Source organism: Grampus griseus, assembly GCF_964374135.1.
Source record: "Grampus griseus genome assembly, chromosome: 12".
Classification (NCBI taxonomy): Eukaryota; Metazoa; Chordata; class Mammalia; order Artiodactyla; family Delphinidae; genus Grampus; species Grampus griseus.
The window spans coordinates 25,820,481-25,846,288 of record NC_139006.1 but is presented as its reverse complement, the minus strand read 5'-3'; the positions used below and the strand labels follow the sequence as shown (position 1 = coordinate 25,846,288).

The window sequence follows — 25,808 nt, the reverse complement described above, 5'->3', positions numbered from 1 at the left end:
TGTAGCAGCACAGAGAGCTGCCTCTCATTTTGGTGGCTGCCTGATGCGCCGTTGGCTGATGGACATGCAGCCGGTGCCATTAGGACCTTGTGCATGTGACCCTTAAAACCCCTGGCTCGCAGGGGGCGGCTGCCCTCACAGCCTCATCCACCCGGGCAGCATTCCATCTGCTGGGGGATCAGAGCTTCAGACTCACTCTGAGCTGTTCCCTGTAGGGTCCTGCGCTCGACAGATCCTGACCGCTTCCAGGTAATGTTCTGCTACTTTGAGGATAAAGCTATTCAGAAAGACAAGTCTGGTAAGTTGACTCCTGCGGGCTTCTCGTAATGAACTGAGATTTAATAGTGTAAAAAAGAATACTGCATCCTGTTTTCTGTCTGTGTCAAGAAAATAGTTTCATGAGGCTATGTACTACATTGGAAAGATCAGTATAAAACATTTGACTCTAAAACATATACACCTTTCTGGCTCTGCCTCTGCTGCCAGGGGCCCGAGAGTAGAAGCACTGATGCTCAGATGTGCTCCAGCCCCCAGGTTTCAGTCCCAGACACCGTCCTCTGCTGAGGGACCCTGGGCTCCTCGGACGGTCTGGATGGACCTGGGGCATCTTGTGGCCAGGGAGCAGTAGTGCTTCTCAGGCGTCTGAGGCAGGCTGAGAGGACTGAGAATCAGGCTGCAGGGGCTCCCAACTAACAGATTATCAGAATTCGAGCATGGATACAGTATTTCTATTATCTTGCTTAAAAGAAAGGCAAATATACTAGGACGTATATATCCAAATACATTAGGAGATTACATATATATTATGTATGATTATATATACGATATCATGATTTTGTTTCTCCCGCTAAAGTGTTCGTGAAGTAGGGACGTGTAGTTGTTTTTCTCATGCAATCAAGGAAGAGGGAGCAGCAAGAAAGAGCCGCATGGTCCAGGGAGAGGCGGGGCACATGTGTAAGGTCACACCTTGTCTCAGAGTGACCAGGTAGGAAGGGCGCCCAACAGGCGATGGGCAGAGACGTCCCACGAGCAGGCTGTTAGAGGCACTCGTTAGTGGAGAGCAGAGAGCTCGCTGGGGGGCATCCCTCTTCTTGCCATGGGGGCTCCACACCTCAGCAGGCCTGCTGCCCACAAGGAGACCCCACTCGCTACCACACGTTTCCAGCAGGCCAGGACCTGTGGGCCACATCTGATTTAAGACTGCATCCTTCTTTTCCGGGAAAGTTTCAGGATACAAAAGTCTGTGTGAAACATGAGGACTGACAAGTCCCAGGATGCAGTGTCCTCAGACCCTGGGCTCACAGGGCCTTGGCGTGACCAGTCCCAACAGGGCGATACTCCCAGGGAGACAGAAACAGAATTAACCTCTCTAGGGTATCAAAATGTGCCCATCACCAAAACCCTACTGAGGTGAACCTAAGATAAGAATAGGAATTAAAACATGAAGAGATATTAAAATTGAGGCAGCAAAGAAAAAAATTAAATGCATAGTACTGGCACTGTTTACCAGTTTTAGTATAAAGACACGATAAATTGTAGCATCATTGTGTTGGTCTATGTGCTGATTTATAAGGTATTTAAAAATTGAAGAGACTGAAATATTAGACCTGTGCTTTAATTAAATGCTTAGAAGAATATGATGGAGTTTATAAATGTGTTTAAATATTTGATGAAATTTAGTATGCTCAATCCACAAATTTTTTAATGTATCTCATGTAATAATGCATTTATTCAGTAAATGGTATTAGCAATCATTTCAAGTATTCTCAGAATAAAAGTTTTTAAGAAACTAAACTAGTTCCTAAAATGTTAGGAAGAAATTATTCATGAAGTTATGTTATAGAATCTTTTTAAACAAATATTGTTTTTATTGATTGATTGCAAAAAGAATTAGCTTTTCAGATTCAATGAACAGTGTTTTACTATTCTTAAAGTCATTTTTTTGAATCATGCTTTCCGAAATTTCCTGGAGTCAATGGACACATACCTGCAGATATTCCCCAGTCTGAACAGATTATTCAATGGATTTACTCTTTTTTACACATTCTTCTAATTTACTCTCCAAGTGCCCTTGGATGGATGATTTTTTTTTTTTTTTTTTTACAAGCATCCTTGATTTGCTAGATCCACAAGGTCTGGTTGATTAACAGTGTGGGAAAATGTTTTGAGGAATGCTGAGTAATGATTCTAAGGTTAATAAATTTGGCATTGATACAGTTAGTGGTGAGGAGTCTTAGGACTTCCCTGGTGGCACAGTGGATAGGACTCCGAGCTCCCAGGGGGGAGGGGTTCGATGCAGGGGGCCCAGGTTCGACCCCTGGTCAGGGAACTAGATCCTGCATGCATGCCGCAACTAAGAGTTTGCATGGCGCAACTAAGGAGCCTGCCTGCTGCACCTAAGGAGCCTGTGAGCCACAACTAAGGAGCCCAACTGCTGCAACTAAGACCCGGCGCAACCAAATAAATAAATAAAAATGAATAAATTAAAAAAAAAAAAGTAGTGAGGAGTCCTTCCCACACCAGCACCATCAGCACACTGACGACTTGAGCAGCTTGTTCTTGCTAATGGAGAACTAATTCCCAGGTGTCTCGGGTACCATTTTTTTCTTCTGTTGAAAAATCAGTCCTTGGAGAAATCTTTTGAGAAATCACCTCAGGGACTGTGAGGTGCTGCTCCATGTGACCCTGCACAGCAGTCCAGAGGTTGGTTTGACTCCTGTGGGGCTGACGAGGAAGGACAGTGGGGGGCCCGGAAGCCCCCTCCGCTGGCAGCACAGGGATGGCCACCAACCGTCCTAGCTACACAAGGTGTGTCGTGGAGGAAACGTTGGTGTTTTCTCGCAGTTCTCTCGCCAACACTGTGGTTCTCCCGCTGTTGTTTTTAAAACTCTGCTCTACCCCATCAGCACTGACCACACCCAGTGCCCAGATCTTGGTGTCAGAACACTGTTCTCCAGTAGAAGGAACCCGGGCTCCGTGGAGGAATGGTGACTCTAGGGAGAGCTGGGGCAGGGAGAGTATAGGCTGAGCCCAGGGCACCTTGCAGGGCCAGAAAGTAAGGTCATGCCGAAACGAGGAGAAAGAGAGAAGGAGAAGGTGGGGAGGTGTGTTGCAGGGCCCAGGAGCCGACCAGAGGGAGCAGCCACACAAATGATGAGCATTCGTGAGTCCCTACTGACTAGACGGTTGAATAAATAAAACACGGGGAGGGACACGCCTTCAGGTGGAATTCCAGTTGCTAAAAGGAGAAAGAATGCGGAAGATAGAAAATGTCGACAAGAACCAGAGGGACAGCTGCCGCAGAACACACTGATAGATGGTTTCCAGGAGAAGTGGAGAGCTCTGCGCAGCTTGACGTGTACAGGTTCTCGGGAGCCGCTGCCCCCCACTCCCTGCCCCAGAGTGAGGGCTGGACCTGGGGACTCGCATCTGAGGGTAGAGGGAGCATTCAGGGCCAGCCCACCAGTGACGGGGGCACCGACTTCACCCTACCCCCATAAGATGCGACCAGGAGGGCATTTCATCTAAAATCCCACGAGCTTGGTCCAGGCATGAGCGATCATCACACACACCTTGATTGAGGGACACCCTACAAGATGCCTGTGCCCTTCAGAAGTGGGGAGGACAGAAAGACTGGAAAGCCTAAGGAATCAGCACAGACTACTGGGCTCAGAGCCGTGCTGAGCGGATGCCAAGGGGTGCCCTGGACTGGGTCCCGGGACAGAAAGGGGGCCATGGGGGAAATGCAAGTAAAGCTGAGAGTTTGGGGGACAGTGTTGTATCAGCGACAGATGAGACGGTGGTCCCCTCTGCTGATGCCCTGCCCTCCTGTTGCAGGGATGATGCAGTGCGTGATCGCCGTTGCCGACAAGGTGTTTGATGCCTTCCTGAACATGATGGCAGATAAAGTAAGCCTTGTTGGAGCGCCAGTGCACGCCTGCCAGGGCCGTGCGGGGCCTGCAACCTGTCTCTTCTGAATCCAGGCCAAGACCAAGGAGAACGAGGAGGAGCTGGAGCGCCATGCGCAGTTCTTGCTGGTGAACTTCAACCACATCCACAAGCGCATCCGGAGAGTGGCCGACAAGTACCTGTCCGGGCTGGTGGACAAGTGAGCTCGGTTTCCTTCTGGTGCTGTGCGTGTGTTCACGTGTGTGCACATGTGTGTGGATGTTTGTGTGCACACGTCTAGATTTGGGATGCAGGGAAGGGTCGACCTTGCATCATCAGTACAGAGAAAAGTGGACTCAGAGTCACAGCTCTCAAAGGGCGGGGCAGCCCCCACAGGATGTTGGCAAGTGAGGAGTCAGTGGTCTAACCCTCCCCTGTTCAGAGTGGTCGGTGCTACTTAGAGCACATCTCCTGACCGGGTGTCGTGTCCCTGTTCTTGGGATCCCACCCTCCCTGCTGCAGAGCTCTGGGCTCACTCTGGGATGCTCACAGCCATCCTAAGTGCCGTCTCCCCGCCCAGGGCCCGGCCAGAGGACCTGGTGGAATTAGTTTCTCCCAGGCCCTCGGTAGGAGGGGAGCTCACTCTGAGCTGGTTCCACCCTGGGCTTTCCTTGCTGTATTGAGAGGCACGGCAGGCTCGTGGAACAGGTCCTCCCAGGTGAGGGCCCTCATGGTGGGCTGGGCCAGCCTCAGTGCACTGCCATGCCAGGCCTGCCTGCAGCTCCCGCAGGCATCCCCGGAGCCTGCAGCAGACACCATGTGCCCATCCAGGTAGGGCCGGAGGGCGTGTCTGAGCCAGGCCACGGAGCCTGCAGCCTGCTTCCCTTGGCCCAGGGCCACCTGCTTTGAGCAGCGGGGGGGTTTCAGTGGTAAACACTGCAGTGCTACACAAGCCACAGTTGTGGAACTGCGGAAACGGCAGGCCAGCTATAAGTTACATGCAAATTTTCTATTGTGTGGAGGGTCGGCACCCCCAGCCCCCCATTGTTCGAGGGTCACCTGTCCTGCCATGTTCCACGTGAGGGTACAGGGGCCTTGGTTGAAAACAGGGAGGATCCCTGTGGGAAGCAGGGAGTGGTCTGGCCAGCGCATAACCAAGATGATGGGGCCGGGGGGGGGGGGGTGCCGGGGCTGGGCAGCAGGAGGGGTGAGGGGACTTAAGGAGCACAGCTCCTTGGACAGGTGGCTTCTGGGCCCTGAGAGGTGGCTCTGGGTGCAGATTCCCCCACTTGCTCTGGAGCGGGACGGTGCTGAAGACCATGCTGGACATCCTGCAGACCCTGTCACTGTCACTGAACGCCGTGAGTACCCCGCCCACCCTTCTGAGCCTAGCTCATGCCACAAGCCGTGAATGGGGGGTTGGGGGGCTCCCATCACAGATGGGAGAGGTGGGGGAAGGGAGGGAGGTGCTGCGCAGGGACCTGCTTTGGAAGAGGGACCTGTGTTCTTTCAGGATATTCACAAGGACCAGCCTTACTACGACATTCCGGACGCCCCCTATCGCATTACCGTTCCCGACACCTGCGAAGCACGAGAGGTGGGCCGGGGGTTCGAACTTCAACACAAGGCTCTGGGGGACATGGTCCAGCCCTGTGTTCACTAAGCTCTGACAGCCCGGCGCACCCTCTTCCAGAGCATCGTCAAGGACTTCGCTGCGCGCTGTGCGATGATCCTGCAGGAGGCCATGAAGTGGGCGCCCACAGTCACCAAGTCTCACCTACAGGTACTTTCTTGAAATCATCAAAAAGCATCCTGGGGAGTTCCTTCCAGCCTTGCAGAGAGCTGTAGCCAGACAGCGTGCTGGAAATACCGACAGCACTGGTGTGAACTAGCAGACCAGGAACACTGGTCCAGGCCCAGGGTGATGGGACACCCTGTGGGGTGAGCATGCTGGTCAGGGGCCAGGAGGGCAGGTGCGGTGGAACTGGGGGGCAGGCCCAGGGGAGCCGACCGCTTATGGTAGGCAGGACTAGGGGTGCATGCAGGCTGGGTGAGAGTGGCATGGCCAGGAGCCTGGCAGGCCAGCAGGAACAGTGGCTGGCTCTGGCTCTGGCTCTGGCTCTGGTCCCAAGGGAGTGGCAGCCCGAGCAGAGCCATCTCTTCAGTGGATCAGGGCAGGCGAAGCCAGCCTTAGAGCCAGGGTTCCCTCCCCCACCTCACACGTGCTGCACAAGGCTTGCTTTTACCTTTAAAATAACACGGCGCTTCCCCGTCTCAGGAATACCTGAACAAACACCAGAACTGGGTGTCGGGGCTGTCGCAGCACACAGGGCTGGCCATGGCCACCGAGAGCATCCTTCAGTTTGCCAGCTACAACAAGCAGAACACCACGCTTGGGGTACGTGTGCCTCTGGGGAGCGGGGTCTCCAGCCGTGGGAGCCCTGCCCCCATATGGGGAGCTTGCGGTGTCTGTGGCAGACCCCAGGCTCGGGGGAGCTGCTCACCGTGTTTCTGACGGAGCTCTAAGGTTGATCCTTTATCAGGATCAGGTCCACGACGGACGAAGTGTCCTGCTGGACACGGTCAGCACGTTTTATGGTCACGCTGGCCTGGCCATCCATTGGACCGAGCTGCACCCCACGTCCTTGGCTTCGTCTCATTCTGCTCGAGGTTCATTTAGGGGCAGCACGTGCGCTGAGGGGTTCCCTCTGAACCAGATCAGAGATTTGCCTCAAAGCTGGTGGTTGGCAGCAGTGGCCTGTCCGGCAGTGGTGCGATTTGGCGTCTCCCAACCCTGGGGCCCAGTGCAGGGCCTCTGCGGTCCGTGGGAGCCCAGGTGGCCACGTGCACCTCTATGCTGCCCGCTCTGGGGTCAGGGGAGGCCAGGCGCCCAGGTGGGAAGGGAGCCGCCCCTTAGGCAGGCTGAGGATGCGGGCAGAGGCCAGCAGGGCTCGGTCCTGGTCCAAGGTGATGTTGCCTAAAAGATTTCGGGATTTTTCCACAGAAAAGTAGATTTAGGTTAGGTTTTTCCCTTTCCTGTTGCTCAGGAGGGAAGGACCCTTTTTATCTTGTGTTTTGATCGCTGGTTGTTGGGAGACCCCCGCCCTAGAGCCCCTGCCCTGCAGAAGGTGCAGCCTGTGGCCTGGCTGACCTCTCCGCCCAGAGGGGAGTGGGCTGGGGGCTGATTTGGGCACAGGAGCGGGGTCAGAGAGATGCAAGGGAGGGTCTGGCAGCTCTCAGTCCCTCAGGACTGTGCTCAGCCTGGCGAGAGGACCCCGTGTCCCCACTTCCTGGGGAGCAGGCCGAGGTCAGGGACAGTGAGTGGCAGAGCCAGTTTCCCACACATGCCTGCTCCAGGCCACTGTCTTCAAAAAATGTAATGCACTCTCAGGTCACCTTTTTAAAAATGAACCAGCTTAAAATTTTTATGAGAAAACTGTGTATTTTTTGTTTGTGGTCCAGTTTTACTGTTTATATCTTTTCCCCTGACCTTCTTTCCCCCCACCCCTACCACCCCAAAATAAAAAGTTGCCCAAAACCGCAGCATCTGAGGGTTGGTTGTCTCCAGTAGTGTCCGTGTATGACGACTGGCTGTGCTGGTGTGTAGGGAACAGAGCTGAAGGGGCAGTGTGAGGTGGCCCTGGAGACACTGGGCGGGTCCAGCTGGAGGAGGGGCCTGGAGGGGTGGGCAGACTGGAGAGGCGAGGCCAAGGCAGGGGAAGTGGGGGCCGTGTGAGCCGAGGTCCCTTCCAAGTGTGGGCAGCCACACCAGTGGGGATGAAGTAGCTGGTCATGGAGCAAAGCTGTAGTCCCAGCTTCCTTCCGGAGATGTTTCAGAGTAAAATGTTTAAAACTCTGTTTTCCATGCGACCTGGCAGACCCCAGAGCGTGTTTAGAGGTGTTTCATTTTATTCACTTGCTATTGCTGGAGATTTTAATAACCCGGGTCTGAGCATGACAGCCTCACTGCACTGGGCTTTGGCCACGAGGGTGTGCAGTCACTGTCCCGTCTCTGCAGGCGACTCAGCTCACGGAGCGGCCAGCCTGCGTGAAGAAGGACTACTCCAACTTCATGGCATCCCTCAACCTGCGCAACCGCTACGCAGGCGAGGTAGCCGCCCGCCGGGTCGGGGCCCTCTAGCGTCCTCTCCTTCCTGGTGGGGGCGGGAGGTCTGTCTTGGGGGGAAGGTTTGGTTCTTGGAAGGAGTGGGAGCTCCTCTCTAGTCAAGTCTTGTGAATAAGAGAGCAACACCTTTCTTGGGAAAAAAAGTAATGTCCAACTCAAGAAGCACGTGGCTGATCTTGTTCAGCCCACGTGCAGGCAGCTCTGCTGTAGCTCAGTGTTGGATTCAGACATCAGGGCCGAGTCCCCGCCCTCGGGGACTGTCCAGAATGGTGGGAGCAGCACTTGTTTCTAGAGGAGGAGTTCCGGGGCACCATGCGCGGTGGCGGCAGCACCCAGACGAGCCTGTCACTCCGCGTGGGCAACGAAGCCCCGTGGTCCGGGTGACCAGGCCACATGTGCCTCCGCTGACCTTCCACAGGTGTATGGGATGATCCGCTTCTCAGACGCCACAGGCCAGACGTCTGACCTGAACAAAATGATGGTCCAGGAGCTGAAGGCAGCATTGGGCACGGGTGACCCTCAGCACTACACAGAGGCCATGTTCAAGCTGACGGCCATGCTCATCAGCAGCAAAGGTACCGCCCAGGCCCGGGCCACCTTGCTGTCCCAGGGAGCGAGTCCTGGCCACGCAGAGAGCCTGCGCTCCCCCGGGAGATCCCTGCGGCGTCACGCACAGGACTGGGGTGGGTGGGGCTGTAATTAAAAGGCCAGCGCTGTTCCGGCCGGTGCCAATTGTCCTGCTGACCCAGGGAGGATGTGGGTCGACCTGTCGGGGCCTCTGAACAGCATGCATTTGGTTCCAGACTGTGACCCGCAGCTCCTCCATCACCTGTGCTGGGGTCCCCTCCAGATGTTCAACGAGCACGGCATGGAGACGGCCCTGGCCTGCTGGGAGTGGCTGCTGGCTGGCAAGAATGGAGTGGAAGTGCCGGTAAGACGCCGGCTGCAGGCGGCTGCGGGGTGAGAGGTGGAGAGACAGTCCTGGCCCCTTGGATGACAAGCGTGGAGACCCCGGGAAAGCCCCTCACCCTACAGGGCCTCATATGTAAGCAAGACTGTGATATTAAAGCCTGCCCACAGGACTGTCACTGGGACCAGAGGGAGTGTGTTAAAGGACCCAGTGGTGCTTGAAGCTGTTATTTTTCTAAAACTCGGCAGGGGGAGCCATTTCTCCACAAGTAGACACTTGTGTTTATCCACAGTGACCTGCGTCCTACCTGCCGACTCTGGGACAGCAGCCCTCCTGCTGGAGGGGGCCCACGGGGAGGGTCTGCACACCCTTTCAGCTGATGGGATGAACAACCTAAGAACAGATTTATTTTTCAAAGATCCCATTAATTTTCACAGTAATGGGATTTGACATGTTTTTTCTGAGTTTCTTAAGATAATGAGATAAGTGGTCAGAAGGAGTGTTCTGTGTTTTTTGCCCCTGAGGGTCAGCTGGATAATTTCCAAGGATGGAACTGGAGTGTTCCAGGCGTGGAGGTGGCCGGCCGTAGTCGTACCTCCTCACGGAGTTTGTGTCCAGCTCACGGTGGCGGGCGTCTGTGGAGGGGCCAAGTCGGTTGTGTGGGGAGCAGAGACACTGGCCCCTGCCCCTCAGGAGGGAAGTCGATTGGGTCTGGGCTCTCGCCTAGCTGGCTGTGCTGTCTTCAGGGTTCCAGGGCAGGTCCCTGCCTGTGTGTCGAGGGTGAAGGCAAGGGGTCTGCGCAGAGTCTTTGTGAGGATGAGCCGACCTGGCCCACCTCACGGCAGCTGTTGTCACTGCAGGGCAGGGGCTCTTCAGTCACAGCTACGTCCCGCTCCGTCAGGACCCGTGCGTGTATTGTCTTCATCTGTGTTCACTGCTGTGTGTGATACACGCCTTGTAACAGTGCTGTCTGTGTTGTCAAATGCTTTTCCTAAGCCTTATGGGTGTATCCAGACCGTTTCCCCGTCCTCACTTACCTGTGTAAGCCTGGGTCTGTAGTTCTCCTCAGCGCTTCCTGGGCTGCAGGTGGGGGGAGTGAACTTGCAGCCTAGTTCACCTTCATCTCGTGCTTTGGCTGTTCTTCCTGGGTCTGTGATCCTAAGTTGCCTTTGGCATGTTACACACATCTATCATCTGTTGGCTTGCATTGTTCCTGGGGAGAAATCCACAAATTATCATCCTTTCTCAGTATGTGCTATTGTTTGTTTGTTTTTCCTTTTAGCTATTCTTAGGGTTTTTTTATCTTTGATTTTTAATAGTTTGACTCTGTTGTGCTTGGGTGTGGTTTTCTGTGTATTTTATGTTGGGATTCCTTGAACTTCCTAAATCTAGAGATATCAGGTTTTTCATCAGACTTGGAAAGTTTCAGGCCAGTATTTCATTAAATATATTTTTTACCTGGTTCGCCCCTTCTCACTTGGGTTCCAGGGATGCCTGTGGTGCAGATGTTGTGACGATGGCAGTGTCCGAGGGTCGTCAGCATTCTCTTGGGTTGTTTTCATTCTTTCTCTCGCTTTGGTCCATTTTCATTGGCCTCCTTCCAGTTCCCTAGTACTTCCTCCTGCTTTATTCATTCTGTTGTTAAACCTTTTTTTTTTTTTTTTTTTTTTGCGGTATCTGGGCCTCTCACTGTTGTGGCCTCTCCCGTTGCAGAGCACAGGCTCCGGACGCGCAGGCTCAGCGGCCATGGCTCACGGGCCCAGCCGCTTTGCGGCATGTGGGATCTTCCCGGACCAGGGCACGAACCCGTGTCCCCTGCGTCGGCAGGCGGACTCTCAACCACTGTGCCAGCAGGGAAGCCCGTTAAACCATTTTTAATGTATTTTATTTCAGATATCATAATCCTCAGATCTAGTATTTCAGTTTCTTTTTTATACTTTGTATTTCTTTTTTATACTTTGTATTTTTTTCCCGAGAATTTCTGTATCTTCACCTTTTCTTTCTATCTTTTCTGGTAAATCTCTAAACATATTTATGATAATTATTTGAAAATCCTTATCTGGTCGGTTAGTTCTAGCATCAGGGTCATCTGTGTTCAAGTTTGTGACTGTGGACCTGACACTGTGTTTAGAAAAACAGTGGAGACTGAGGGGCCCTGCTGCTTTATCTTCTCCTTGTGCCTGGTGGCTGAAGTGAAGGCCGCACCCCCGAGGGGCTCATCTTGGCAAGAAGGGTGGGTTCTTCCTGCTTTACATCACACCTTCACATCTTCCTTTTTTTTTTTTTTTCTCTAGTTGCGGTGAGCAGGGGCTACTCTTCGTTGAAGTGCGCGGGCTTCTCATTGCAGTGGCTTTTCTTGTTGTGGAGCATAGGCTCTAGGCACGCGGGCTTCAGTAGTTGTGGCATGCAGGCTCAGTAGTTGTGGCTCACAGGCTCTAAAGCACAGGCTCAGTAGTTGTGGCACACAGGCTTAGTTGCTCCACAGTATGTGGGATGTTCCCAGACCAGGGATCAAACCTGTGTCCCCTGCATTGGCAGGTAGATTCTTAACCACTGAGCCACCAGGGAAGTCCCCAAGGAGGGGTTTTTATGCCAAGCAAATTGCTACGTCATTTGGGGTCTGTCAGACTCCAGTCTGTCCCCTCCCTCTACCATCATCAGTAGCTTGGCTGGCTTGAGGTTTCGGCCTTGGCAGGTCCGTCCACCACTTGTGCCAGACCTAGTGCTGGCCCCGGGCTGTTGGGCTCATCCTTCCCAGGGAAATGTGATCTCTTTCTGGAAAGCAGCTCTTGGCAGCTCTTCACCTGCCCTCCTCAACAGCCCGACAGCTATGTGTGGGTTTGGTGTCACCAAGCTCTTGCTGTTGGCTCAGGGCTGAAGGCTGTCTGTCTCCCTGCTCCTGGCCTCTGCAACGATCTGCTGTCCAGGCCCAGCTATGCTCCACACCCCGAAGTGGGGGCCGTTCCCCTATATTTCTATGTCTTTAGTATCATTGCACCCTGGTTTTTCATTTTTTTTATTATCTGCCAATGTTTGCTGGTTATGGAGCAGTTGGAAGGTATGAGCACAAAGAAGGAAACAAAAATCGTTCGTAGCCCCAACTCAGAGGCGGGTGCTGCTGGAGTCTTTTGCATTCGTGGGGAGATAAAGCCCGAGCAATCTTATTGGTCTCATATAGCACAAGGGTCTGGGCCTTCGTTCCACTGAGACAGGAAAGAATTCTGGTCCCCTGGTTCTGTAACCCGTAACAAGAGCACAGGCCCAGACTGGCCCCCACCGTCCGGCAGTCTGTAAACGCCCAGACAAAATCCTCATGGCCCTCTCGGCCCCCCGACACTCCACGGCGAGCCTTAGTGAATCCTGTCAGGTCTACCTTTTATCTTTAAAGCATCTTCAGAATCTGACCACCTCCCAGCAGCCCGGCCCAGCCCCTGTCTCTCCCCTGCACTTGGAGACAACCCAGCCCCTGCTTTCCCCCCAGACCCCTCCACCTTCTCTACACAGAGGAACCAGGAAAATGGATCAGATCAGGACCCTCCCACGCCTGGACCTGTCCATGCTGCTTGTGCTCACGCAGAGCAGAGGTGGACGGTGTCTGACCAGCAAGGCCCCTCTGCCCCCTGTTGCCGCCACAGGCACCCTGCAATCCCTGCTGTCCTGGCCCCGGTGGGCTCCTGCTTTAGACTGCGGGTGCCACTCCCTCCCCGGCAGCGCTGTCCTCAAACAGGTTTTCTCCAGGGCTGGTCTGAGCTGTGTCCTCCACCTGGGGTCTCCCCAGCCGCCCTGCCTGAAATGCCGCCACGCCGTCCCCGCTTCCCTTCACAGCTGTTTGCCCCCAGCGGAGAGCGCCGTGCAGTCTGTAGGCTGCTTCTACTCAGCCTGGACCTGAGTTGTGTTTGTTCACACTCATGCCCCGAGCCTGGAAGGCAGGCCCTGGCCAAGGTGGTGACCAGGACGGGGGTACAAATGGTGGGCAGGCAACCTGGTGGGCTGCTCCCTTACCCTCCACCCTGCAACACGTTTGGCTGCAGGGGCGACCGCCGGGAGTCCATCCTTGTGTCGTGGATGGGCTTCTGTCTGCGCTGGACTCTGTCCTCACCTCATGGCCTCCAGATGGCTTCTGTGCCTGCAGGCAGGGAGGAGGGCAGAGGCGAGCATCACCTCCCTGCCTTCTTCCTCAGGGCTGCCCCGACTCCCACTGCTCACTCCTGCTAACGAGTGGGCGAGGGGACCTGAGACTGGCTGCCTGGCCCCCTGAGCAGCCATGGAATGGGAGGAGGGATGGGGTCCCCGTGTCCCCGCAGGGGCTCTGGATGCCCTGGAAGGAGCCGCTGGCTGTTGTCAGGCCACAGAGGCTGCTCCCCTGCGAACCCCTCACCCAGGCTGGTGGGGTCACAGGCTCCACGCGGCCCCCACAGTTCTTCCCTGAGCCTGGTTAGCGGCATAAAGGTGTCGTGTGGGGTCCATGGGGGTGGAGAGGAGGAACTGGGTTCTGGAGCCCACCACGCCCCTGCCACTGCCAGCCCAGAGGCCCTGAGCAGGCGGCCTCCCCTGCGTGGTTTCCAGGCAGTGCTGTCACAGGTGGGCTGCACCACAAAGCAGGACACCTCCTGGCTATGGTCCAGGAGGGGCTTCTGGTGAAAAAAGGCTGGAAAGTGGGATCATGGGGAGATCTTAGTGATTTTTTTTTTCATACCTTCCTCGGTTTTCTAAATTTTGTTCAGTGAGCATATATTCCTTTTATGATTAAAAAAACAAAACAGGGGGCTTCCCTGGTGGCGCAGTGGTAGAGAGTCCGCCTGCCGATGCAGGGGACACGGGTTCGTGACCTGGTCCGGGAGGAGGCTGGGCCCGTGAGCCATGGCCGCTGAGCCTGCGCGTCCGGAGCCTGTGCTCTGCAACGGGAGAGGCCACAACAGTGAGAGGCCCACGTACCGCAAAAAAACCCTCAAAAAACCAGCAAGCCTTTTTCTGCGCCCCACGGAGGGGCTAACACCTGCATTCTTGCAGTTCATGCGGGAGATGGCGGGGGCCTGGCAGATGACAGTGGAGCAGAAGTTCGGCCTGTTTTCTGCGGAGATAAAGGAAGCAGACCCCTTGGCTGCGTCGGAAGCCAGTCAGCCCAAACCCTGTGCCCCCGAGGTGACCCCTCACTGCATCTGGATCGATGTACGTGCCCCCGTCTCCCCTGTGCTCCACCCACTCTTCCCCGGGGTCAGGACTCCAGGTTGAAGACTGCCCCACCTCGGGGGTAGCTGGCCCATCTCGCTCCCCACGCCCCGCCGGTCTCGTCCCTTTGCCCCGCAGACCCCACCTGCCCACCTGTGGACCTGAGCCCCTCCTTGGCAGGCAGTGGTGGCTCGAGGGTGGGCGGCCACCTGGCCCTGCCAGCAACATGGCCCCACCAGCAGCGTATCCCTTTCCGTCCAGTTCCTGGTGCAGCGGTTCGAGATTGCCAAGTACTGCAGCTCTGACCAGGTGGAGATCTTCTCCAGCCTACTGCAGCGGTCCATGTCTCTGAGCATTGGGGGCACTGCGGGGAGCATGAACCGGCATGTGGCGGCCATCGGGCCCCGCTTCAAGTAAGAGCTCACCTCAGGGCCTGCTCCCCCGGGTTTCCTGTGGTTGGTCACTTGTTCACCAGAAACTGACCGAGTCCCCAGTACATGCAGGGCCCCTGGGAAAGGCATCCGCACATGATGGCCGAGGCCACCATGCCCTCTCGGGGCTGAGGACATGGGGCAGCGTGCTGTCCACAGCAGGGGAGTATGCAGGAGGTGCTTCATGTGGGGACCCGGCCAGCCAAACACTGGGGGTGAGCAGCAGCAAAAGGATTCTGGTGACACACTGGAGAGGGAAAAACGGCCAGGTGTGTGGCAGAGCCTGGTGTGACAGCTCAGGCCCATTACCCTCTGAGGCCGATTGTGCCAATTGCACACCAAGCCCTGTGCAAAACCAGCAACACCGGGGGAGGGCACACACCCCAATAGGCAGCATGTGGCCCAGTGGGCCTCAAACCAGGTGTGGTGGTCTGGGGCGCTGTGTACACAGCAGGAGGGCCTGGCCTGGCATGGGGAGGGCTCTTGACTGGGCCTGCAGATACCTGGGGGGTCAGATGGAAGGAGGGTGAGGGGCCCCTGCAGGTGGGCACCACTCCCTCTACCTGTTCCCCTCCCTGAGCTCTTGACTCATGTTCCTGAAGCCCACTGGGCACACCCTCGGGCCGTGCTTCTCAAACCAGTACCCAAGGGCTAGTTTTCTTTTTCCCTAATTTTCAGTCTGTGTGGACCTATACTTTTACAAATTGCAACGAGAATGGGTTAGTAGGAGAGGATCCATGCTGGACCGTCCCAGCCATGGGAAGTGGCCATGGAGACGAGCAGGAGGGCTGCCCATTCCTGACCAGCGCGTCTGCAGATGCCTGCAGGGCAGCCCTGATCTTGCAGAATCCAAGCAGATTGTTCTTAGAACCTGAGTTCTACCTTCGTAGTCCCCGTAGGTGATGGTACCTCAGGGAGTGGTTTGCTGTTTGTGGGACCAAAGCTTCTGGCCGAGGGGCAGAGTCACACACACGTTGTTTTCCCCCCAACAAAAGTGAAGGTTTAAAAATCCTTTCGTAAGGCATCAGGGTACAGTAATCCGAGACAGGTGACCACTTGCCCGATCCACAGCCCTGGCGGGAGGGCTCTGCCGCCTGCAGGTGGGCCCTGAGCTCAGGGAGAGGTTTGCAGGAGGCGCCACTCGCTGACCGGGGCCCTCTTGCAGGCTGCTGACCCTCGGCCTGACCCTCCTGCACGCGGACGTGCTTCCCAATGCGACCATCCGCAACGTGCTCCGCGAGAAGATCTACTCCACTGCCTTCGACTACTTCAGGTGCTGCCCCCACCCCACCCCCAGCCCCCAGGCCTGGGTCACTCGGCCTGCTGGGTGCCGACCCCCGGCTTAGTGGCCCGACTTCTCATTAGGAGGCTGCGCGCCCCACCTTGCCGCGCTTCCTGACTCCTAGACCCTGGCACTCACCCTCGTCCCTGGCTGTTTGCAGTTGTCCCCCAAAGTTCCCTACGCAGGGAGAGAAGAGGCTGCGTGAGGACATAAGCATAATGATTAAGTTCTGGACGGCCATGTTCTCAGATAAGAAGTACCTGACCGCCAGCCAGCTCGTTCCCCCAGGTGAGCCCTAGCCTCAGCTGTGCTGCATGGTCACCAGAGGCCCGTGCCTGCCCGGTCACCTCTTCTCTGGCCGCTGCTGGGGAGCGGGAAGGAGGGCAGGGTCTCCAAGCAGACAGGCAGACACCCCCCGGTGTAACTTCCCAGCGCGGGGCCGTTCTCAGGGGCCCCCTGCATGCCCGACAGTCTGTATTGGACTACAGCCTATGTGCTGGGAGGGATAGGGCACGGTCCATTGTCACCTGGTGGGGCCAGTCTTACCGGCAGGTGACTCCAACATGGGGGGTTGTGGGAACGTCCCCTGATTCCAGGCACTTGCCCTGCAGCAGTTGGGGACCAGGGTCAGTTTTCTGGAAGAGGTGACGTGTGAGCTGCATCTTGGAGCATGGAGGGTGGACGGGGTCAGGGAAAGGCGCTGAAGTGGGAGCCAGCAGCCGCCCCACAGGAGGAAGCCCTGCTCTTGTTTCTCTGAAGCATGTAGCTGGTCACGCGCCCAGGCTGGGGGAGGCGCGTGTCTCTGCAGGCAGACCCACATGGACAGCCTGGCCGCCACGAAAGGGAAAAGCAGGCACAGTGATTGTAAGCAGCTCTTGGCTCCACTCAGAGCAGGGCAGGCAGCCCTGCCATCTGTCCCCACGGGTCCCCGAGTCATCGCCATGTAGGAGGACACTGGGAGGTCAGTGCCATAATTGATCAAGGCGGCTCCTCGATTTGCTTTGCTTTGGGCTCAGGGGAACATAACACACTTTAGAAAACTTCCATCTGCAGTGGTTCATGAGGAACTTTGCAGACGCCTGGTTCGTCCAGGGAAGCCGTCACCGGCCGTCTCCCCCACCTGCTCCCCCACAGCTGCTTTGTCTGTGGTGAAGGTCCAGACACCTCTTTTTAGAATGCTGTGTCTGCCCACAGATAACCAGGACACCCGGAGCAATCTGGACATAGCGGTTGGCTCGCGCCAGCAGGCTACACAGGGCTGGATCAACACCTACCCGCTGTCTAGCGGCATGTCCACCATCTCCAAGAAGTCAGGTCGGTGGGGCTTTGCTGCCGGGTCCCTTGGGTCCTCAGGGTCATAGAGCAGCTCCAAGGGACACTCTGTGCCCTCCCCACCCCCATCCCCAGGCATGTCCAAGAAGACCAACCGGGGCTCCCAGCTGCACAAGTACTACATGAAGCGCCGGACGCTGCTGCTGTCCCTGCTGGTGAGGCCCGTGCGCCATGCCTGCAGCGCTGGGGTGGGGGAGGGGCGCGGCCATGCAGAGGCACATCTGTGTCTGTGTCCCTCACCAGGCCACTGAGATCGAGCGTCTCATCACGTGGTACAACCCACTGTCAGCCCCAGAGCTAGAGCTGGACCAGGCTGGAGAGAGCAGCGTGGCCAACTGGAGGTCCAAGTACATCAGCCTGAGCGAGAAGCAGTGGAAGGACAATGTGAACCTCGCCTGGAACATCTCTCCTCATCTGGCCGTGCAACTGCCAGCCAGGTGGGCTGCCTGAGAGGCCGTGCCGGAGGTCCAGCACAAGGCACCTGGCGGGGGGAGGGCACGTGTCACAGCCAAGGACTGTAAGGGAAGAGCCATCGTAGCCCTAGATGCTCCCCAGTCCTGTACAGTGGTAGGGTCTGTCCTGCCAGGGGCCCAGCACCCCGGAGCCCGAGGAGATAACATCAGGGCACCCCAGGGCCTCACCTTGTTTGATGAGGAAAGGAAACACCTGTGGTTACTCTGGGAGGTAGGCCTGGGGGGTCTGGGTTGGTTCCTGGGTGGCATCTTCAGGCAGCAGGCTACTCAGAGGGGCGGCTGGCAACCGAGTGTCCTGTGAGCTGTCCTGAGGCAGCTCTTAACAGGGACAGGACTCAGGCTGGTAGGTGCTGAGAGGGGCTTCCCAGGCCCCCTGTGCTGAATCCCAGTAGACTCCATGTGCCTGCGTGCAGGGTGGGCCTTTCTTCCCCGGAGCCCATGGTGCATACTTACTGCTTCCTTCTTCGGGTCCTAAGTCCTCCTCAGGACAGGATCGCAGCCTGACGGTATTTAGGCAGCAGCTGCCTGCCTTAGCCTTGGGCGGTCACACCTGAACACTTTGCACCCACCCTCCCACCTGCTAGCGTGCCTTCTGGCCCACGGGTGCCACAACGTGGATGGGTGCTTTGGGGGCCAGGCCAAGGGAGGTGTCCTTGGAAGGATCATTCCTGCTCCAAGGAGTTCTGCCCTTGGGTCACAGCCGGTCACAGTAAACACCATGTCAGTAGCCACAGTGCTCAGATGTCACTGGGTGTTGGTCCACATCACTTAGTCCAGGGCTCCCCCAGCCCCCGTCTTCAGTGTCTGCCACCCACACCCTCTTTGCCTGCAGGTTCAAAAACACAGAAGCTATCGGCAATGAGGTGACCCGTCTGGTTCGCTTGGACCCAGGAGCCGTTAGTGACATCCCCGAAGCCATCAAGGTAGCATGGCGGGTAGCGTGCCAAGGCCTGGTCCTAAGTGCACAGAAACAAAACTGCCTCCAGGGATGCCTGGAGGCGAGGAACACAACCAAAACCCACTGACCTCAGTGGTACCACGATTTTTCTGATCTTTTGTGTTATCTACTCTTCGGATGAAACATTTACTGTGTTTACAGTAGAAAAACGTTGAGTGTATTTCACCCTGGTTGAAGTTGTGCTGTTGTATGTAATGTGTCAGAAGCTGTTATAAATGCCTTGCAGTTTTCACTCCTTGGGGCCATCCCTGTGACTCCCTTCTTCCTCCCCAGTTCCTGGTCACCTGGCACACCATCGACGCCGATGCCCCCGAGCTCAGCCATGTGCTGTGCTGGGCACCCGCAGACCCACCCACAGGCCTGTCCTACTTCTCCAGCATGTACCCGCCGCACCCACTCACGGCGCAGTACGGGGTCAAAGTCCTACGGTCCTTCCCGCCGGTGAGCCCATCTGCTGGGTCGACCTCGGGGGGCTGCCCAGCCCCACGGGGGGACAGAGGGCAGGCCTGATTGAGGGTGAGGACGTGTCCTGGGGGTGGAGTGACAGCAGGGCCAGTCCAGGTGGGGTGGGGCCCTGGGACCCCTGTCCTGCCTGGTGCTCTCACCCCTTACTGAGTCATGACTGCTCCTCCCCCACCACACAGGATGCGATCCTGTTCTACATCCCCCAGATTGTGCAGGCCCTCAGGTATGACAAGGTAAGGCATGCAGCACAGGCCGACCAGCCTGGAGGGCCGGGCGGGCAGCGGGACGGAGCCCAGGAGCAGGGCCACTGAGCTGGGACCTGGGCCCGAGGTCTCTCACCCCCATGTGGTCATCCAGCACCCGAGGCCCAGTCCTGCTGTGCTGGGTGAACAGGTTCTGGAAACATTGCCGGCTGCTTCTTCAGGGTGGGTGACCTGGCCTGGGACCCGTACCTGCTGGATGGGGGTCTCAGCAGGTCCCCTAGCTCCCAAATCCAGCTCCCCGTCTCCTGGGGGGAGTGGCCAAGGGGTTGGAGGAGACAGCATGTGTATTAGTGAGCTCAGGCCACCCTGGCAAAGTACACAGACTCGGGGCTTAAACTACAGGGAGCTCGTTCCACACAGTCTGGAGGCTGGACATCTGAGATCCAGGTGTCAGCAGGGCTGGTTTGCCCAAGGCCCTCTCCTTGCCGTGTAGACGGCGGCTTCTCCCTGTATCCCCACATGGCTGTCCATTTGTCTGTGTCCTAATCTCTTCTTATAAGGATACAAGTCAGATCGGATCAGGGCCCCCTACTGATCTCATGTAACGTCATCAGTTCTATAAAGGCCTATATCCAAATACAGTCACATTCTGTGTGTGTGGGGGGACTTCAACATATGAATGGGGGGTGGGGGTGGATAATTCAGCCTTAACAGTGTACATGCACATAGGGGCCTGGCAAAGGGCCTGGCCAGAAAACACCCACGGGGTGACCACAGCCCAGAGCCCTCACCACCCGCGCTTCATCACAGTGCCACACCCAAGCCTGCGTCTGAGGGCAGCAGCGTCTACCCCTCCTGCTCCTGCCCATACACCCCCCTGCCCTGGGCCCACAGGGCCCCAGGACACCCCATGCCCTGGCCAAGCCTGGAGACCCTGCACTGGAGGTTGCACATTCATGGTTCATCTTTAGATCTAGTTGCTGGGTTAGAATTGGGTTATTTGAAGTTTGACCTGTTTGGGAAGCCCACCCACCCAAGTTGAGGACATCTGTCCAAGGAATACTTTACCAGATGGGCCGCAAATGACTGTGGGGAGGGAGAGGCTGCACCCCAGGAGTCTTCCAGAAAGGCCAGCTGCCTTTGTAACCTAGAACATGGGAATTCAGCCTGAGCTGGGAGTGACGCAGGGTTTTCTGGGACCCGTCCGTCACTGGGCAGTGTCTTCTAGACAGCAGTCCACAGGGGCGCATTTGAAACCCGCCTGCCCACGCGTCATGCTCCAGTGACGACAGCAGAAGCTGGTTAGAGTCCAGGGCTTAGAGTCCAGAGGAGGGAACAGAGGAGACAAAAGCTGGTGCATGCCTGCATAGACAAAGACCCCGGCGGCTGGCCAGCCAGCTGGACTCGGGCTCAACTCCGCCACGCAGGAGAGGTGCTCACAGCCGGCACCGCTCGACCACGCTTCTTTCTGGGTCTGCCAAGCGTGGAGTCATTGCTGCTTGGGTGAGAGTGGCCTCTCTTGGTGGAGTGTGGCCAGCCTGGGCTGACCTTGCTTTCCTACAGATGGGCTATGTGCGGGAGTATATTCTGTGGGCAGCATCCAAGTCCCAGCTCCTGGCACACCAGTTCATCTGGAACATGAAGACGAACATCTATGTGGATGAAGAGGGGCACCAGAAAGACCGTGAGTGCCTGTCCCTCGGACCCCACCCCGTCCTCACTACCTGCCCAGGGTCATCATTCCTCCACTCCCACCTCTGACCCCTGCCTGGCCCCCAAGACCCTGTGGCTCCATCTGCAGCTCCACGGGCAGCGCTTCCCAACCCAGGTCATCTCAGGACCCTCACACCCTTGAAAACTACAGACCCTCAAAGAGCTTGGGTTTATGTGGCCTTGGGCCATCCATGCTCACCAACATTAGAAATTAAAAATAGAGGGCTTCCCTGGTGGCGCAGTGGTTAAGAATCTGCCTGCCAATGCAGGGGACAAGGGTTTGAGCCCTGGTCTGGGAAGATCCCACATGCCGTGGAGCAACTAAGCCCGTGCGCCACAACTACTGAGCCTGTGCTCTAGAGCCCGTGAGCCACAACTACTGAGCCAGTGTGCCACAACTACTGAAGCCCGCGCGCCTAGAGCCCATACTCCGCAACAAGAGAAGCCACCGCAGTGAGAAGCCCGCGCACCGCAACGAAGAGTAGCCCCCGCTCGTCGCAACCAGAGAAAGCCTGCGTGCAGCAACAAAGCCCCAAAGCAGCCAAAATTAAAAATAAAAAAAAATAAAAAAATAGAGACCCATCTCACATAAACATAACTTTTAAAGAAGTGAGCGAGAAGAGTAGCATTGTTTAACACGTTTACAGGCCCCTTTAGTGCCTGTGGGAGATGAGGTTATCAGTGCGGTGCGAGAGCCCCTCACTCTGCCTCTGCATTTCATGTCAGAATATGCTGTTTGGGCTGAAGTGGCTGCAGGAGATTGGGCCTTGCTGACCCATAGTTGGAAACGGAGGAGTGTCTTGTGTTCAGGCCCCCATGGGTGCTCCCCGCCAATGCTACCAAGCTTGGCGGGACGGTTTCTCAGGGGTTCAGTGCAGTGAGGAGTCTGAACCGTGTTATGAGCCTCGCTCTCTGTTCATCCAGCCCCTGCTTGCCCTGCACTCGCCCCTCGCAGGACCTGTAACACCCGCTGTGGTCACACCCAACGTGCAGGGCAGGGTCTCCAGTGCTGACGCATTTCGTGACACAGTATTTAAAGATCCTGTGTGTGGAGCCCCAGCTGCCTCACAGGACAGAAACGTTTCTGAGTGCTGGGAAACTGTCAGGCTTTTTTGTCAAGTTTAACAAAGTTTTGTAGTTGTTTTCCTTAAATGGCAGATTCATTTTATTGATTTTCAAGAAAATATCTGCCATAAGTCTACGTCTGAGTGACTTTACCTTATCTCTTAGTCACTCCTTCAAGTAAAAATGACGGTCTCTGGAAGAGGGGACAGTCAGATGCAGGTACTCCCCTGAGACCACCACACGCTTCAGGTGCGGCCCCCGTGAGCATCCGTGATCCTGGGGCCCTCCACTCGCCACAGCCTCACGGGCATCAGCACCCTGAGGAGGGCAGACCTCCTCTGGGTGGGGTCTGGAGAGAGGGTCCCTGGGACTGCAGGCTCACCCTCGGTTTCTCTGCAGCTGACATTGGCGACCTCCTGGAACAGCTGGTGGAAGAGATCACAAGCTCCTTGTCTGGCCCGGCCAAGGACTTCTACCAGCGTGAATTCGACTTCTTCAACAAAATCACTAACGTGTCAGCCATCATCAAGTAAGTGGCATCTTCTCCAGGCCCCACTTGCGGGAGCTGCCCAAGGAGCTTTGTAGACTCCTGACGTCCCCCGCTAAGGAACAGCCAGACAGGGAGTTTGCTTCCACCGTCCAGGGCCCCCGTGGGCATAGCAGATGCACAGAAAACAACATCTCAGGTTCACTTTGGGTCTTGCCCAAGCCTGAGGACATCTGCTCTCCAGGTTCTGATGGTCCCCGTGGTGTTAGGGAAACCAGACTCTTTGCAGCCCCGAGGTCCTTTCTTGATTCACCTCCTGGGCCCTCATTCACGTGGAGCAGACGCCAACCTTGGACGTCTTGGCCACCCATTTGTGCAGGATGGGGCCCCGGGGTTGCGGATGCTGGCCGAGCGCCTGGGGAGGCAGCAGGGGAGCCCTAGTGCTGTTCCTCCAGGCGCCTAGTCGCCACACTGTCCCCAGTGCTCAGGCTCCCCCGCTACCCCATCACTGCGGGCCATGTGTCCCATGGTCCTCTCCTGACCAGTTCTAAGCAGAGCGGCAACGTGGCTGCAGAGATGGAGGGTCAGGGTGGACTCCCTGGGCCTCTGCCACGTGAGAGGCGTGATTCCATTTCACTCGCCTTGTCGTGGGGCGCAGAGGTCTGAGGGTCTGCCCGAGGCCACACTGCCAGTAAACCACGTAGCCTGCAGCCTGACCCCCACAGCATTGCACACCCCCTTCCCCTGCCCCAGGTGGCAGAGTGCAGGGCTAGGGCCCTCGGACAGGAGGGCCTGTCTGTGCCCCGAAGCCACAGACACCAGCGTCTGTGTCTTGTTCTCCAGGCCCTACCCTAAAGGTGACGAGAGGAAGAGGGCTTGTCTGTCGGCTCTGTCTGAAGTGAAGGTGCAGCCTGGTGAGCAGTGCTCGAGGCCAGTGGGACGGGGGTCTGGGGGACCCTGGGTGCCCGGCACCCCTCTCCAGAACCTGCCCCTGCCAGTGGTCACTCTTGGTTCTCCTAGCTACAGCTGAAGGCCGAGGCCCTGTCCTTGGCAGCTGTGGTTCTAGAAGTTTCCTGAGCTCCAGTGTAACAGAAGTAACGCAGGCCACACAGTGGGCTTAGGGAGGAGCGGGGGTGTCCCAGGTGTGCTAGGGCTTGTGGGATGAGGGGGCCCATGCCCCCCTCCCTGCTGCTCTTGCCACGTGGTCAGATCTGTGTCTTTTCAAGACAAGATGGGAACCCAGACGTCACCGCACAGCTCTCCGTTCTTAAGTCTTACACATTCGTTCTTCAAAACCCTGGCCTTGCACACTTGCCCACTGCCCACCTCAGTGGTGGGCACCAGTGCAGGGCCCTGGGTGGGCCTCTCCTGACTGTGCTGAGCCCTGCCCAGCCCTGCCCCAGAGAACACTCAGCCTCCCAGAGGACACCATGCTGCTGGGTCGTGTCCCCGAGGCACTGGGGAGCCAGCTGGGCTCTAGAGCAGAGTGGAGCTCGGGCCGTTTGAGGGAGGCTGGGCTGGCGAGGGAAGGAGGGTGGATGAGGTGGGGGCCTGCATGCTCCCCAGGGGCCCAGTCCCTCCCACCAGGACCCCGCCTCAAGCACCCCCACCTCCGGGGGCTCGGGGAACTGTGGTCCCTGACCAGGAAGGGTCTTCTCTCGACCTGCGCTGACAGGGTCGAGCTGGGGGTGTCAGGTGGGTGGGTGCTGGGGCTCCTGTGTCCTGTGGCATTGGCGGCCAGTGGCTTGAGAAGCTGAGGGTTTAGGGTGTCCTCTTGGAGAAGCGTCTGCGGGAGGTGGTTGCCCCATGTGGAATGTCAGGATGGGCCCAGGGAAACAGCACAGAGTCAGGGAAGACAGCCTTACCGGCCTCGGAACAAGGAGTCGGCGGTGCCGCAGGCAAGGCCCTTGAGGCCTCAGCACAGCCCCGTCTGCTGGGAAAGCTTCATCCTGGTCGGGCCCTGGGATGTCCCTTCTGTCCCTCATAGGCTGCTACCTGCCCAGCAACCCCGAGGCCATCGTGCTGGACATCGACTACAAGTCCGGGACGCCCATGCAGAGGTGAGGCACCCCCCGCAAACTCCCCCTCACGGGCTCCCATTCCCTGTCACTTGCGCCCCATTCTGTTTTGTTTTCCAGCGCTGCAAAGGCCCCATATCTGGCTAAGTTCAAGGTGAAACGATGCGGAGTTAGTGAACTTGAGAAGGAAGGTCAGTGGGGCACGTCCGATGTAGTTTGGGGTCCCCATGAACGGTGACAGCCTCCGGCCAGTCAGTCTGGGCCCTTGTCTGGGGGTGGCAGGCACGTGTGCAGTGACAGAGGCCCCAGGGAGGACTGGTCGGCTTGGCTGCCGTGAGAGTGACCGCAGGCTGGCAGCCTCCACAGCAGGAGTCGATTCTCTCCGTCTGGAGGCCGAGGTGTCAGCAGGGCCCTGCTCCCTCCTGAAGTGCTGTGAAGGATCCTTCCGGCCTCTTCCCGGGACAGGGCATGGTTGTTCTTCAGCTGTGGCTGCCACATACATCACACTCTGCAGTTCTGGGGGGGCATGAATGTTGGGAGCACAGCAGCACAAGGGTGTGGCCCTGGGTCCTTGCTCCTCAGCTGTTCTTAGGAAGAGACCCTGGCCCCGTGGCCCCACCCACTGACCCCTGGTGTCTGCTGGGCCTCGTTGGCCTCTTTAGGGTTTTGCAGAGATGATCCCTAAGGTTCTGTGTTGCTTCAGGCACATGATCAGGGCTCGCCCCCAGCATCCTCAGAGGGCCTCTCTGCCCGCCGCTGACAGGCACCCTCTCCCTGTGCAGGTCTGCGGTGCTGCTCAGACTCCGAGGATGAGGGCAGCACGCAGGAGGCCGATGGCCAGAAAATCTCCTGGCAAGCAGCCATCTTCAAAGTGGGAGACGACTGCCGTCAGGTAGTGGGCTGGGCAGGCAGGGCAGGGCCGGAGGTGTGCGGGGCTGGGGCAGGCCCGCCTCTCTCCAAGGCTCCAGGCACACTTCTCAGCATCACACAGAAATAGGAATCCTTGGTTCCCCATTTGGTTCTGTTGCCTTGGAGTACATCAGGGCTTTCTGCTAAACCCGGAGGCCTCTCCAGTGGCCCCCCTCCCGCTGTACACCCTGGCTGCTCAGGGAGAACTGCCCCGGGGGAATGGGTGCCCCTTACTCACACCCACCGCCAGGCAGTGCATCCTCGCAGTCTGCCCAGGGAGCAGTGGGCAGTGAGGCTCACCGGGGCCTCCCTCCCTCCTCCCCCTCCCCCTCACTGGGCAGGGCCGCAGGCATCTGGAGCCAGCAGCCCACTACGACCC

At 57.2% G+C, this 25,808-nt stretch overlaps 1 protein-coding gene across 5 annotated transcripts in view; it reads left to right on the top strand.

Moving 5' to 3' along the window:
• PI4KA (phosphatidylinositol 4-kinase alpha) overlaps positions 1-25,808 on the top strand; it is a 94,974-nt gene that overhangs the window by 65,547 nt on the left and 3,619 nt on the right. For 3 of the 5 annotated variants that reach the window (XM_082667279.1, XM_082667278.1, XM_082667277.1), the window contains exons 23-48: positions 216-298; positions 3,838-3,908; positions 3,984-4,108; positions 5,168-5,249; positions 5,402-5,485; positions 5,582-5,671; positions 6,167-6,286; positions 7,907-7,999; positions 8,433-8,589; positions 8,818-8,945; positions 13,935-14,093; positions 14,355-14,506; positions 15,690-15,797; positions 15,967-16,094; positions 17,001-17,120; positions 17,214-17,293; positions 17,382-17,575; positions 18,444-18,534; positions 18,843-19,010; positions 19,214-19,267; positions 20,801-20,921; positions 22,415-22,544; positions 23,346-23,416; positions 24,490-24,562; positions 24,641-24,711; positions 25,303-25,412. In XM_082667279.1, coding sequence (XP_082523405.1) covers positions 216-298; positions 3,838-3,908; positions 3,984-4,108; positions 5,168-5,249; positions 5,402-5,485; positions 5,582-5,671; positions 6,167-6,286; positions 7,907-7,999; positions 8,433-8,589; positions 8,818-8,945; positions 13,935-14,093; positions 14,355-14,506; positions 15,690-15,797; positions 15,967-16,094; positions 17,001-17,120; positions 17,214-17,293; positions 17,382-17,575; positions 18,444-18,534; positions 18,843-19,010; positions 19,214-19,267; positions 20,801-20,921; positions 22,415-22,544; positions 23,346-23,416; positions 24,490-24,562; positions 24,641-24,711; positions 25,303-25,412 — 2,863 coding nt within the window. Of the gene's footprint in view, positions 1-215; positions 299-3,837; positions 3,909-3,983; positions 4,109-5,167; positions 5,250-5,401; positions 5,486-5,581; positions 5,672-6,166; positions 6,287-7,906; positions 8,000-8,432; positions 8,590-8,817; positions 8,946-13,934; positions 14,094-14,354; positions 14,507-15,689; positions 15,798-15,966; positions 16,095-17,000; positions 17,121-17,213; positions 17,294-17,381; positions 17,576-18,443; positions 18,535-18,842; positions 19,011-19,213; positions 19,268-20,800; positions 20,922-21,219; positions 21,560-22,414; positions 22,545-23,345; positions 23,417-24,489; positions 24,563-24,640; positions 24,712-25,302; positions 25,413-25,808 lie in introns of those variants that run through there. The other 2 variants (XM_082667280.1, XM_082667281.1) reach the window with 2 other exon arrangements.